The 15221-nt window shown below is 35.5% G+C and overlaps 1 protein-coding gene across 2 annotated transcripts in view; it reads left to right on the top strand.

The window, feature by feature from the left end:
• Positions 1 to 14852, top strand: part of Yes1 (YES proto-oncogene 1, Src family tyrosine kinase) — a 59008-nt gene extending 44156 nt beyond the window's left edge. For both annotated transcript variants that reach the window (XM_074070211.1, XM_020186191.2), the window contains exons 7-12: positions 1123 to 1278; positions 1448 to 1627; positions 4033 to 4109; positions 6066 to 6219; positions 6638 to 6769; positions 12262 to 14852. In XM_074070211.1, coding sequence (XP_073926312.1) covers positions 1123 to 1278; positions 1448 to 1627; positions 4033 to 4109; positions 6066 to 6219; positions 6638 to 6769; positions 12262 to 12470 — 908 coding nt within the window. In that variant the 3' untranslated portion in view covers positions 12471 to 14852. The remainder of the gene's footprint in view (positions 1 to 1122; positions 1279 to 1447; positions 1628 to 4032; positions 4110 to 6065; positions 6220 to 6637; positions 6770 to 12261) is intronic.
• Positions 14853 to 15221: the final 369 nt, after the last annotated feature.

The raw sequence follows: 15221 nt of genomic DNA, 5'->3' as shown, positions 1-15221 counted from the left end.
AGGGCTTTGTGCTTGCAAAGCAGGCACTCTACCACTTGAGCCACACCTCCAGCCCATTTTGCTTTGGTTATTTTTGGAGCTAGGGACTCACAAATTATTTGCTCAGGCTGGCGTCAAACTGCGGTCCTCCCAGTCTCAACCTCCCAAGTAACTAGGATTACAGGCATGAGCCACCAGCGTCCAGCTTAGATGCATTTTTCTTACCCTAGAAAATTAACCTATAGCAACTATAAAGACATTCTGGTCTTTCAAGGACCTTTAAAAGTACACAATATTGGGGTCTTGTTCCTCAAAATTTCCATTGCCAATTTGATATGTAAATACATCTGATTAGATCATTAGTACTATAGTAGGGGAAGTTTCCATGGTAATCTCTTCCTCAGTGACAACTAACTGCAAAATAAATCTAGCATGTCAATCAGCAATCTTGTCATTGATCAAGCATGTTAACCAAGCAGCAGCATCACTTACAATTCCCTTTGATAGATTGTGAATTTGTGTGGTTACTTGATGAGAATGGGAGGAAAAGTGTCTCATCATATACAATTAGAAATAATTTATAAGCAAGATGTGCAAGTCAAGCCACTGCAAATCTGGGGTTCCCTGCCTTCGTATCTTCTTTATTTAAAATTCAGTCCTTTTAAATGAACTTCTTCCTTGATTTTCAGTGTCTTACAGATGAATAGTTATTAGAAATAACAACTAATGATAGCATTCTCTTTGGGAATAAACAAATCTCAGTGGTCAAAAGCAGAACTTGGGAGGCAAACCTGGGTTTGAGTCCCAGCTCTGTCCGCAGAATCTTGGGAAAGTTATAAAATTACCAGACTTCGTTTATATGAGATATTTTTATAATGCTGAATTGACACAATAGCTAGAATATAAGTATCCAATAAATAACAATATAAAATATATTTAGCAAAACATTTCACTTCTTATATATACTTTATTTTTTGCTTCTCATAGACAACTCCCTTGTATTTGTGTTTTTAGAGTAAAACTGATAGGACATTGTGATTTCATTTTTCTACAATTTAAGCTTTTAAAACAATGATACACTATTGTGTGTGTACCTTAATTTTTATAAATTAATTTTACAATGTATTTTGTTCATTTTTTTAGAGCATGCTGATGGTTTATGCCACAAGTTAACAACTGTTTGTCCAACTGTGAAACCCCAGACTCAAGGACTAGCAAAAGATGCTTGGGAAATCCCTCGAGAATCTTTGCGACTAGAGGTTAAACTTGGACAGGGATGCTTTGGTGAAGTATGGATGGGTAAGAAGCCTGAACTTTTTGGTTTTTGTCTTTTTTTTCACCATAAATTGAAAGTGCTACAATTTATGATAAAGTGTGTTTAAATACTTACATAACTGCTGTTCATTGAAGTTTACTCTAATATCCCTTAAAATCCAGAGTAAAATAGTAAAAAGTATTTTTTCTCTAGGAACATGGAATGGAACCACAAAAGTAGCAATCAAAACACTAAAACCAGGTACAATGATGCCAGAAGCTTTTCTTCAAGAAGCTCAGATAATGAAAAAATTACGACATGATAAACTTGTTCCCCTATATGCTGTTGTATCTGAAGAGCCAATTTACATTGTTACTGAATTTATGTCAAAAGGTATGTTTATATTAGTATCTTTTAGAGTATTCATGTTGGTGAACTTTAAAGAAAATAAATGTTCATTTCTATTTTTTAATACTATGGCATAGTCCTTTCTAATTTAAGATTTTTATGTAGACATTTGAAAAGAAGAAATGTGATACTTTGTTTAATGGAATAGTGATTACTTCCAGCTGTTTTAGAGGATATTACAAAGTTTAAAAAAAATTAGGCAGAATCTATTTTGAAAGTAGGTTTGATTAAAGGAAGTGGAATAGCTAGGGAAATAAGTAAAAAAGAAAGTGTTTGCAAACTCAATTAAAATGACAAAAAGATACTTATCTGTAGTACTAAAGCAGAGCAGTAAGGTAAAGTTAAAGGAAATCCATTTTGTCTCATTTTCATATAAGCACAATCCCTATACCCAGGACTTCTAGAAACTTTTTTTTTCCCCATTGCTGTCAATGGAAATTTCTCCATTCTCCTTAGTCCAGACTATAGTTGGGATCTTCAGTAACAGGTAGCTAGTTACTAAGAGAAGGGAAAGTTGATGCTCTTCCCTGTTTATCCCTATTTATGCTTTAAATAGAACCAGAGACTCAGAAAACATGCTTACTGACTCAGTTTTGCCCATTTTGAATTGGATCTATTTAAAAATATTCTTTTTTTGCTCTTGAATCAGACTAGTTAAATCGCTGGATTAAGACACTTTCCTTAAGTCTACCTTGACGAGTGAAGTAGTTCCATCTAGTGGTCACAGGGGCAACTACAAGATACACATTTGGTACAGAAAAATTTTCCCCTCAAAAGGAACTGAATCCAATTGACATAGATTATCAGTTGATAGTCAAAACATACGCAAAGCTCCAAAGTCCCTGGCACTCTTTGGAAGGAGTTTATAATGTAAACAACTGCCAGGCATGCCATTTGAAAGGGTGCATTGGGTGAACTAGAAGGAATAAGGAAGAAATTTAAATCAACATATTGGTAGCGTAAGAAATAAAGCAGAGGTAAGGCTAATGGTCCATTTAGCTCCATGTATTGATTTTTAAGAATTATTTAATTTGGAGAACATGGTAGAATTCTATATTGTCAGATAACTGGGTTTGGATTATTTCCAGGTAGGTTTAGAATATAAGATAACAAAAGTCCTTTACTTAGCAGTTAGCTCCCTAAAATCCATCCAAACTCATTGTTTCTTATACTCTATCATAAACCCACTGTTCGGAACATTTTCTTGTTGCTCCTGGTTTCCAGGGTTGCTTTTTGCTTGTTTTTCTTCCTGTAGTGCTGGGAATCAAACTCAGGGGGCTTGTTATTAGTATGTTGCTAATACTACTGAGCTACACATACCCCAGCCCCACTTATGATTTTTATTTGTTATTTTCTTCACCTGGAATTTGGTTTTCCTAACTTTTGACCAGTCTACCAACTACACTTGGTCAATATTCAATTCATAATCACGTATTATAATTAGTCTCCTCTTTTAAGCTGGAGCTGTTCCTCAGCCTTTATTTTTTCTTATGTACCCAGCATCGTTTATTTTTTTTTATTATAAAAAATTTTTATTAGGATATATTCGTTACATGGGGAGGATTCATAGTGACAATTCCGATTAGGCTGATTGTGTGCATAGGTTAGATCATCTTCAGCCTTTCTTTGTCTTTGATAACATTGTTACTTTTTTTTAGAGAATGATGCACTTTCACATTTTTATGAAATGTGCTTTAATTTGGGTTTATCTGATGTCTTCTCTTTAAGTTCTAGGTATACTTTTAACTAGTAATACAGAGACAACAGCCAGACTTTTCCTTCCTAGTCCTTCACTTTATTGTGTTCATGGTACTTTGCTGTTCATGGTACCTTCTGCTGAAATTGAGAGACATTGTTTAGGCCAGGACTTCCACAGCAGATCACCTAGCTGCCTATGTGTAGCTGTAACTTCCCCAAGACAGTCCTTGTTACCTAAAATTTTTTTTTTTCCTTTTTTTTGGAAGTACTGGGATTTGAACCCAAGGCCTCATGCTTGCTAGGCAGACGCTCCTAACTGTTTGAGCCACTCCGCCAGCCTCAGTTGTTTGAATTCTTTTTCAGATTGACTTTAATACTAAGTTTTAAATCAAAATTAGAATCTTAGAAAGGATCTTGATAAAAACTAGGGAAAAAATGAGTAATCTGGTAATATTTTCTCTTGGGATATAGAAATTTTTCCTCTTTATGTTTTAGCAAGAGAATATTTCAATTTTGGGATCTTTCCTAGAATCTTTTTTAAATTCCAAAACTGCAGAAAAGGTAAGGAAAATTGAGAAGCTGAGAAATTTTGTGTTGTAATCTGATGATTTGTTTTGCGATTAGAAGAGTTACTTATTTTGATCTTAATCTAAGATTTGCTTATTTTCACAAAATCTTGTTTTCTCTTACAGGGAGTTTATTAGATTTCCTTAAGGAAGGAGATGGAAAGTATTTGAAGCTTCCACAACTAGTTGATATGGCTGCTCAGGTATTTGCATATACATGTATCAATCTGAATTGAAAGTATACATCTTAAACGTAGAGTAATCATAGAAAAATATTGTTTACAAAGTGAAATAACAGAATTTTAGAAGAGGAAGGACCACTGGAGATACTCTGGCATGCAGTACTAATATTGCAAATAATATGTAGCTAAAGACATCAGGTATCTAAATTCACATAACTTGTTAGTAGCAGAAACCAGTATTAGAACAGCTATGGAACTCCCAGTCCAGTGTTGTCCTATATAATATGGCCTTTTTAAAAATGCTTCTACAGATAAATTTAAGAAAATTAAAACTGGTGAGTGTTATTTCAAAGAAAATATTAGAAACCTAAAGTGTATTCTGAATTTTTAAAGGTATTATAGCTAAAAACAAAATTAAGATGGCAATATACAGTTAAGAATTAAGACTTTTTTACTCCTCTGAATTTTTGTTTTAAAGTGCAGCTTCTATTAAGTAGAACAATGAAACCTGTTTAAATTGTTCTAAGAAGTGGGGGGGGTGAAGGAGGATAAAGGAGAATGATGGAGGGAGTGAATCTAGTTAAGATACATTCTAAGCACATTATGTAAATGCCACAATATTTTCCCCCTATACAACTATTAAATGCTAATATTTTAAAGCATAGTTTCTGTTGATATGTGGTGGTGTTCAAGGGGCCCTTTATTGGCTTCTGTTGACATGCTGGTTACATGTTACCTGTTAGTGAGCATCCACATGTCCACAGACTAGCAATTTAGACAGGCTTTGTACTGAGAACCTACATGTGAGACAGGCATATGCCAGGGCCTAAGTTCAAGGCTCTTAGATACTCTGTGCTAGGGAAATTGGCAAACCTTTTTTGTAAACATCCAGGTAAATGTTTTAGGCTTTGGTACCTAAATACAATCTCTATTGGACTTCTTCCTCGTCCTCCTCCTTTTTATAGCCCTTTAAAAATGTAAAAACCTTTTTCACTTTTCAGGCCACACAAAAAATGTGGGCCACATCTGGTCAGCAGGCTATATAGCTTGCCATCCTCTGCTTATGGCTAATAATACCTTTATCATCAGCACATGTCATGATGTGCCTGATGTGGACCTTGATGCATTTGTGTCCAGAGCTCTAAATAACCCATGACTTCTCCCTTCTCGCCACTGACCAAGAAGACATTGTGTTGATAATGGCGACTGGATATACTGAGGGCCTGAAAAGCTTGGCCTTCAAAATATGTATCAGATTTTGTTTTGAATTTTTTGTTGTTGTTGATGTTTTGCAGTGGTAAGGATGTGTCAGATTTTTGAAAGCTGAATTTAGCCTGCTTTTATGTTACACTTTTTCTTCTATTATCTCCTAGGCTATGCCTGTACTATCCTTTTCTTTTGTGTGCATGTGCCTGGGTGTGGGTGTGTGTGTACCAGGGATTGAATTCAGGGCCTCATGCTTGCTATGCAAGTGCTGTACTTGAGCCATGCCTCCAGTCCTTTTTGCTTTTGTTTTTTAGTTTGTTTTTCAGGTAGAGTAGTGTACCTTCTTTTTTTTTTTTCTTTCTTTCTTTTTTCCTTTTTTTCAGGGGCGGTTGTGGGGTTTGAACTCAGGGCCTACACCTTGAACCACTCCACCAGCCCTTTATTATGATGGGCTTTTTTCAAGATAGGGTATCACAAATTATTTGCCCAGGCTGGGTTTAAACCACGATCCTCCATTATCTTCCTGATCTGTCTCCTGAGTGCTAGGATTACAGGCATGAGCTCAGTGCCTGGCTCAGAGTAGTGCACTTTTGCCTGGGCTAACCACAGACCATCAGGTAACTGGGATCATAGAAGTGCACCACCACACCCAGCCACTTGTTACTATTATCTTTTGAAATCTGATTTTTTTCAGCTATCCATTTAATATTAACCAAAATTGTCTTGTCCCTGCTTCCCTTTGTATTATATGTTTTATGTTTTCTTTCCAAGATTGCTGATGGTATGGCATATATTGAAAGAATGAATTACATTCATCGAGATCTTCGGGCTGCTAATATCCTTGTAGGAGAAAATCTTGTATGCAAAATAGCAGATTTTGGTTTAGCAAGATTAATTGAAGATAATGAATACACGGCAAGACAAGGTAAAATTACTTTTACATAGGTGTTTGTAACCTCATGTCCTGTGTTTTTTCTTTAACACTCTTGAACGTACAGGATTTCATAGAATAAGAATAGTTCTAGGTCCCCTCAGAAGAGTTACAGAAGCGTTTTATAATTCATGTTTTTGGCTTCCAAGCCTCCACTTCTATTTGCTTGAATGGTTTTCTATTTCCACCAACAACTTTCTTTTTTATATATCCTTAAATATAAAAAAGAACTGTGATTTATTTAGTTATAAATTTTAAAAATTAAAGAATTTTCCATGTGTGTCCTGTGTTTGAAGACTTTGACATTTAGGACACATATTATAAGAATATTGACAAAGGTAAGCCCTGTTTATACTGAATCTACACAAATAGATTTTTTTAAAAACACTTAAGATTGCCAATATTGTTTTAGGTGCAAAATTTCCAATCAAATGGACAGCTCCTGAAGCTGCACTATATGGTCGATTTACAATAAAGTCTGATGTGTGGTCATTTGGAATTCTTCAGACAGAACTGGTAACAAAAGGGAGAGTACCATATCCAGGTAAGCCTGCATTTCATTAGCCCTTGGTTACCCCAGCAGACGTTTTAGGGGGAGAACATTCAGAGTGGAAACATGAGGGTGGGGAGGAGGAATGTTGCAGTATTGGTGTTTTAACTCAGAGCCTCATACTCACTAGGCAGGTGCTCTACTCTTTGAGTCACACCACCAGTCCTTTTTGATTTAGGTACTTTTGAAATAGGGTTTCATATTTTTGGCCAGATGGCCTGGACCATGATCCACCTGCTTATATTTCCCAAGTAGCTGGGATGACAGGTGTGTACATCCCCAGCTTTTGTTTGTTGAGATGGGGTCTGGGCTGATCCTCCCAGTCTCTGCCTGCCCAGTAGCTAGGATTACAGGCTTGAGCCACCACACCCAGCTCAGAAGCATATCTTAAAATGTCCTGACTTCTCACCCCCACCCTCAAGTAATTGTTCTTTTCTGGTAGTGCAACTGTTGTATTTTTATAAATGTATATTTGCCTTATTTTATTAGTAGACTATTTTGAGAAGAAATTTATCTGTCATTACTAAAGAGCAGAAGTAAAAATGTCACCTTCTCAACAAGGTGCTGATGGCTCATGCCTATAATCCTTCATTCTCAGGAGGATGAGATGGGGAGATTCAAGGCCATCCTGAGCAAGAGTTAGAGAGACCCCAATCTCAGTCAGTAGGTGGGCACTGTGCTGTGTACCTGTTATCCATCCCATGCTACTCAGGAGGCTGAGATCAGGTGGATTGCAGTTTCAGGCCAGCCCTGGAAAAAATGTATGGGAAACCCCATCTCAGTGGAGAAAAACTTGGCATGGTGGCAGATGGCTGTCATCCCAGTGACAGTAGGAAGCGTAAAATAGAAGGATCATGGTCCAGGCCAGCCTGAGGAAAAAGCAAAACCCTTTCTCCAAAACAATCATAGCAAAAGGAACCATAGCAGTAAAGTGCCTCCCTAGCAAGCATGAAGCCTTGAGTTAAACCCCAGCACCACCAAAAAAAAAAAGTTCCTCTCAAAAACAAGAGATATCATCTCTGGCAGTAAGGGGAAATTTTAGCTCAGTTAAAATTCAGCTATGATTGAATTCCTATTCCTTTTAATCTGATACTTTGCAAACATTTCTACTGAAGTATCCTAATAGTTGAGGAAAGTGAAAGCATATAAAATATAGTGTTTGGGGAAAACTGCTATGCTAATTTTGTGATGTTTACATATTGTTTTCCATATTCCTCCTCCCTAATACCTCCAGCTGTAGATCTAATGCCGTCAAATTTTATCATCCACTTCCCATCCTTGCGTCTGTTCAGCAGCTCACATCTTTATAGTTCTCTACCCTAACCCTAGCAATTTCTTGACACTGCCTGAATCCTCTGATCTACCACCTTTGCCTGCCCATTGTCAAACAGTATAATCACTCCTTTGCATTTATATTTGTCATTTGCCTTTAATTTCATCACCGTTATTTGGCAAAATCATGACACTAGATAAAATCTAGCTCTGTCCATTGAACCTCTAGCACATATGACTGGAGAAAAAATTCTGTCATGCCAAGTACTTTCACTTTGAATTTATAGCTCTGAGGAACTTTCGAGCTTTGGACATGATGGAGTGGCTAATATCCAACTTACCATCTCACTTCAAACAAATACGGAAGTTAGGTAAAATGTGAAAAATAATTGTTTGAACATTGCACAGCAACCAGTGAAGCCAACAACCCTTAATAGGACCAGTGCATAAAACGAGCCCTATATTTTAACACCTTTTGCCTTGAAGACATTTGCTAAAAGGACATAGGGTGATAAAGCCCAAACAGAAAGCAGCTGTCTTATTGAGCAAAGGAGATAGGTCCAAGTGCCAGGGTCTGGAGGGCAGGGTCCCAGAGAGGAAGGAGCCATAGCAAAAGAACTCTAAAATTCTGCTTTAAAATCTCCTGGATGTCCTTGGTCACCTCCTAACCTGTACAAATATAGGAAGAGGCTGTGGAAGACCTAACAGAAAATAACCACTAGCAGTCTGGAGAGTGGAGCAGAATTTGGAGGCTATGGAGTGCCAGGGGGTTCCTGCCAAGCCCAAGTGAACAAGTGTTGGGGAATACTTTCTGATAAGACCCCAGAAAGGGCATAACTGAACAAAGCCTAAAGCCAGGCTTTGACAAAGAAGAAGCAGGTCATTTACCAGTACATCTCTAGGTAGAGTGGAACCTAATACCTGTTAGAAACCAATAGCATGTCCGCTTAATCCACAATGTGTGATTCAAAGTGTGTAGCACAAAGCAAAAAGTTACTAGACATAGGAAGAAAGGAGGAAGACGTGACTGATTATCAACAACTCAATATCAGTTAGACTCAGAGGTAATCCCAACCTGTAGTTAGCAAAGGACTTCAAATTAGCAATGTTTAAAATGGGAAAGAAAAAGTTGACAAAATGAAAAAAACTAGAAAAGTTCAGTAGAACTGGAATCTATAAAAGAATCAAAATGGAAATTTTAGAACTATAAAATATGTGAAATTAAGACCATATTAAATGCACGTAGAAGACAAAATAAGTGGATTCAAAGGCATGTTAACAGAGAATACCTGAAGTATTTTAGAGAAAATGCTAGAACCGTGTATGCAACAAGTGAGACACAGTGAAAAGGTCTAATTTATATGTAATTGAAGTCCCAGAAGGAGATGAGAAAGTAGAATAGGGGCAATACTTGAAAACTGATAGCAAAAAATCTAAATCTGATGGAAAAAAAAAAAACCCTCAGATTCAATAAACTGAACAAGCTGGGCACTGGTGGCTTACGCCTGTAATCTTAGCTACTTACAAGGCAGATCAGGAGGATTGTGGTTCGAAGCCAGCCCTGGCAAATAATTCAGCGAGACCCTATCTCAAAAAACCCTTCACAAAAAGTGGCTTAAGATGAAGGCCCTGAAGTGCCCCAGTATCACAGTAAATCTCATTGAGTATCAAGCAGGATAAGTAAAGGAAATTCAGTGAACTTCAAGCACATGGTCAAATTATAGAAATCAAAACCAAATATAGGTAGGGGATATATTGTCTACAAGGGAACGACAGCTAGCTAGCTTTTCTTCCAGAAAAGAATAAAATTATGTCTTCACAGTATTTGGAGGAAGGGAGAACTGCCAGTGTAAAACACCAACAATATCTTCCCAAATTTATAATGCATATAAAAATAAACTACGATAGTAATACAAAGAGCAGAGAAGATTTTTAAAAAGTATCAGGTAATCTGTTCTAAGTATTTCATACCTTTATTTGTTTATTTAAAGTATAACAAACCAAAGAAGCATATTGTAATCTCAATGATAACCACCAAGGTAAAATAAAAACCTAGGAAAGGGGCTAGGGTGTAAAGAAAGTTCCTACCTCCCCCCGCCCCGCAAAAAAAAAAAATCTAAGAGAGAAAAATCAAAAAGCAAGAGAGGATAAGAGAACAGATGGGGCAAATGGTAAATACATAACAGGATGATAGAATTAAACCCAAATTATGAGACAAGATTTTAAATGAGCACACTTAAATGCTGTGATACTATTTGTAAAAGACATACTTTAAGGTTTACAAAATGATTGAAATTAAAAGAATGGAGAAAAGAAAAGATACACTAAAAATGTGTGTAACAGTAGACTTTAAGGCAAATATTGCTAGAGGCAAAGAGGGATACTTAATGATAAAAGGGTCAGCTCAACAGGAAGCTAAAAATTCAAAATGAGCATACAACTAATTACATAGATGCAAAATACATAGTACAAAAATTAGTATATCCTGGTTAAATGTTCATATTCGAATCAGAATATGAACAGTTTGTAGATTTCCAGTCATTTTTGTGTTTATTTTGTTACTTGGTGTGCATACTCTCCCATATTGCAGTGTCTATAAAGAAGATACTGAGCAAACATCATTGTCCTTGACAGAAGAGAATTCACATCAGCACAAACACATGCAGGCTCTTCTCACAGCCATCTGACCATTGCAAAACAACAGCTTCTATTTGCTAGTTTTATTTTTGGGAAAATACTAACTGTGGCAAAAGCAAACAAGAATGATAGTTACTATCTGATTATAAGTCTTAACAATCTTCTCTTTCATGGAGGAGAGAGACTTGACTTCCTGCTGTGCTGAGGAGTTGTATCTCATTCAGACAATCAGAAGTGCCCACATAGGAAATGAAGAGTATTTTTACTAGAGGCCATTCCTGCCATATTTTACTTTCATAACTGTTAGCAGAAAATTCCATAGTTCTGATTAGCAGAAAATTCTGAAGGGTCAAGTTTTGAATGAAAAGGTTAATGTGAAATTAGGACTGGGGTAGATCTCACTCGGTCCTGGGTTCAGTCCATAGCACACACAAAAAAATAAAAGTTTATTGGTAATTGGAAGATATTTTTATAGAATCAGACTTACTTAGGTTAATCTTAATATGTGTTAGAACAATGAAGAAGCATAAAATAGAATAAAGGCATAAGAATAGGAAAAAAAGATACTGTAACTACAAAGACCTCATTAAATGGTTAAGTACCTTGTTCCTTTTCTACTTCACTCTTAACAACTTCTGGTTATACTTCTATGGTAGGTAAAATATTTTGGACTTCACTTACAGAGAGTTTACTACCATGAAAATCACAGAAAACTTCAAGTATTAGATCCAAAGTAATGGTGATGCAGTCTCCTTTAGTAGTTTTTTTCAAAAGTGTTTTGAGGATCCTTTATTCCTGAGAGATACCATAACTAACTAAAAATAGAAATAGTGACTTAGTCCTTTTTCGTTGTTTTAAGAGCATCATACTCTATGAAAAATCTCATTGCTGGTGGTTAGTTTAAGATGGCAGAAGATAGGAGGGGTAGCTTGACTTGAGGAGCAGGGAAAGTAATGCTGGAAATAGGAAGAGGCGTGGTTTTACTAGCTTGCTGAAACCATGTCTGGAAGAAGAATTTGGAAAGAGGCCTTTTTACTGTCCTGTGAACACAGGTTAAGCAGCCAGTTTGGGGAGGGAGGCAGGGTAGATTACAAAGGAATAAAAGAAAGGAGCAGTGTAATAACATGAAAAACTCAGATAGGTGATACTAGATAAGGAAACTGTTTCAGAGAAGTGACTTGCCAAAAAGTCATGAGGTTCTGACTGAATTCTTTCCTCTGAGTTCTTGTTTGAAAGTTCTTTTAGAACACCATCTTGCCACCATTCCTCATTAGCCCCCAGATGGGATAATTGTTAAATGATAATATCAGAAATTATCAACTTAATTTGGCACCTTAATTTCTCATAGAGTTGGCTTTTAAGACATTAGTGTGAAAAAGTAAAAGCTTAAGTGAAATGAAAAATAAAGCATGTTAAAGATTAGCATTTTCTAAGCTTTACTTGTATACACTGATGTTTAAATTTTGTTCTTTCTTAAAAGGATGGTTTCATTAAATAAACAATATGCCTATAGTCAGTCAGTGGTTAGAGAACTCTGTTTTGCTGGTGAACATTGTTTTTTAATATTTGAATCTTAGGTATGGTGAATCGGGAAGTACTAGAGCAGGTGGAACGAGGATACAGGATGCCCTGTCCTCAAGGCTGCCCAGAATCACTCCATGAATTGATGAATCTTTGTTGGAAGAAGGAGCCTGATGAAAGACCAACATTTGAGTATATTCAGTCCTTCCTGGAAGACTACTTCACTGCTACAGAGCCACAGTACCAGCCAGGAGAAAATTTATAATCCAAGTAGCCTATTTTATATGCACAGATCTGCCAAAATTAAAGAACTTAATGTAGAGAGTTCCTCATGAATGGGAAACAAAAGAAGAAAATCTTCACTCTGCATGTTTTTAATGGTAAACTGGAATTCCAGATATGGTTGCACAAAAACACTTTTCCCTCCAAGTGTTAAACTCTAAAGTACCAGTGATGAATTTTCCAACTTATTTCAGGGTCCAAAGAAAGTAGAGTTGTGGTAATGATGACAGTATGGTCAATAGCATGGTAAGAAAGAGCAATAAGGCTACTATTTATAAATTATTTCCTTTCTTTTATTCCCCAAACTCAAAAATCGTTAAGAGAAAACTATTTATTCTTACAGATAAAACTTGGGAGTAAAAAGTTTTAACACAGTAAAATCTAAAATTAAGGAATTTCATGGGACCAAATAACTCCATTCCAGTTTTTTCTTTTAATTTTCTTGAATTTACTATTCTCAAAAGCTTTTTTTTTTTGTTTAACAGTCAATATGCAGTCTTAACATAACCCTCCTTTTTCATGGAAATGGGCCAAGTTTTTCAAAAGCAAAAATAGATTACAAAGTATCTAAAAACTGATTAAATGTTACCACAGCAGTGAAATTTGAAAGTGTAATGTACTGTGTTCATACTCATGGAACTGGAGAGTAGAAAAAGAAAATTTTTACTTCAGTCATTTTCTGACTAGTTCAATTTAGAATAGTGATGGTAACTAGAAAGTGAGTTAATCTTTTATAAGGTTGCATTGATTTTTTTAAAGGCAATGTGTAATTGAAATTGTACTGTTCGATCCAAGGGGAAATCCTTTCATCTTTAGAGAGCATGAAAACTAAGACCCAGCATTTCAGCAGTCCAGTTTTAAGAATAGACTTGGTACTGAGATGTTGCTGAGTGTGTCCTTATGGTGATGGGTGCCACAAATAGAAAATATCACTAGATCAGGGACTTGAATGCACTTTTGCTTGTACTGAATATAAACTAAGAGAGAAGAAAATGTATTTAAAAGAAATATGAGAAAAGAAAATGTGAAAGTTTTACAGGTAGAGAGATGGAATGTAGTGTTAATGTTAATTTCACGGACTGATAAAGTGGCTTTGCTGGCACTCAAAGCTCCTCACTGGGATGATTTTTGAGATTTTAAGAGTTACAAGATATGACTATAAAACTAACTCCTCTTAACATAGACACTAAATGAGTGTTAACATCCTCAATATAGTGAAGTTAAGGCTTCACATTAATTCCAGTGAAACAGCATTTATGCAAAACCTTTTTAGAATTCTTGTTTTCAAATCTCTGTTTGAATCTTCATTCACTTTTAAAGTATACTTAATGGTTGCATTTTTCCCTTTTAGAATATAGTTGATTTGGAGAGGAAATCTTATTCTGAATAATAACTAATTTCAAGGGGGACAGGTTTTTTTTGTTGTTGCACTTTTAAGGTGCAAAAATAAAATATACAAAATAAAACTGATTTATTTGACTCAGAAGGAAATTCCAAAGTATGAATTTGAATAGCAGTATTACTGGTTTAAGAGTCTAGCAAAGAAAAAATTAAATCTGATAAATAAAGTCTAGTATTTATGTTTTTAAAGACTGTATTTTATACTCATACTTTTTAAAGCATTTTATCAGGTTCCCATATTTTCAGTATATAATTTTAACTACATCACTTACCTGATTTATCATTAAATTTAAAGTTCTGTACCATGGTATATCTGTTCAAATTCAGACCATTTTAAAATGTGACAAATGAATTTCATGCAAGTTGACAGTAGTTCTGGTACTAAAACATCTAGTTGTTTCTTCTTTTCTATGGAATCTGCTTAGTACTGAATCCTCTACCAAGAGGATCTTCCTAGGAAGAGTGCTGTCAATATTTGCCCTAAAAGTCTACAACCTTCATCATGAGTCTTTCTAAAGGGCTTTATGTGAACTATGACACTGTAGTTTTTCTGAGCATTTTAAAGAGGGTAGCAATTATGTTTATGTACTAATTCTGATCAGAAAAACTAGTCAGGAATGGTGTTCATTAGATTTTAACTGAAGAAGCAGTTCCTTATAGTAGCAGTTGTTCAGGAAGAATAAAACACTAACAATGTGTATTCAGTTTAAATTGTTATGTATTTTTAAATTGTCAGGAAAAATAAACAGTTTTGTACATTTGAAATTTTTTCCAACATCTTTCATCTTCATTGTCTTAATGTGGAGCTTAACCCTTACCAAAAAAAAAAAGTTGGCAAAAACAGCCTTCTAGCACAAACACTTTTTTTAATGAATAATGGTAGCCTAAAACTTAATATTTTTATAAAGTATTGTAATATTGTTTTGTGGATAATTGAAATAAAAATTCTTGTTGAATGCACCTATTTTCAGTTGCTATTCATTATTTTCTCATTCATTTTTTAAAAATTGATGTATTCTGATTTTATTATTCTATTGAAAAAATCTTCAGTTACTTGTAACTCCTGAGCATAGTCAAACCAATTCTTTATTAAATTTAAAACACTATTGAATTTATCCTACGTGGTTAAGTCTTTTTTTTTTCTTGTCACTGGGGTTTGAACTCAGGGCTTCACACTTGCTAGGCAGGCACTCGTACTGCTTGGGCCATTCTGCCAGTCCTTTTTTTTTTGTGATGGGTATTCTCAAGATAGAGTCTCTCACACTGTTTGCCCTGGGCTGACTTTGAACCGCAATCCTCCTGAGTAGCTATGATTACAGGCATGAACCATGGG

Source organism: Castor canadensis, chromosome 4 (genome assembly GCF_047511655.1).
Source record: "Castor canadensis chromosome 4, mCasCan1.hap1v2, whole genome shotgun sequence".
NCBI classification, from domain to species: domain Eukaryota; kingdom Metazoa; phylum Chordata; class Mammalia; order Rodentia; family Castoridae; genus Castor; species Castor canadensis.
Note: the sequence above shows the minus strand (reverse complement) of the source record. Positions and strands in the feature narration are given on the sequence as shown.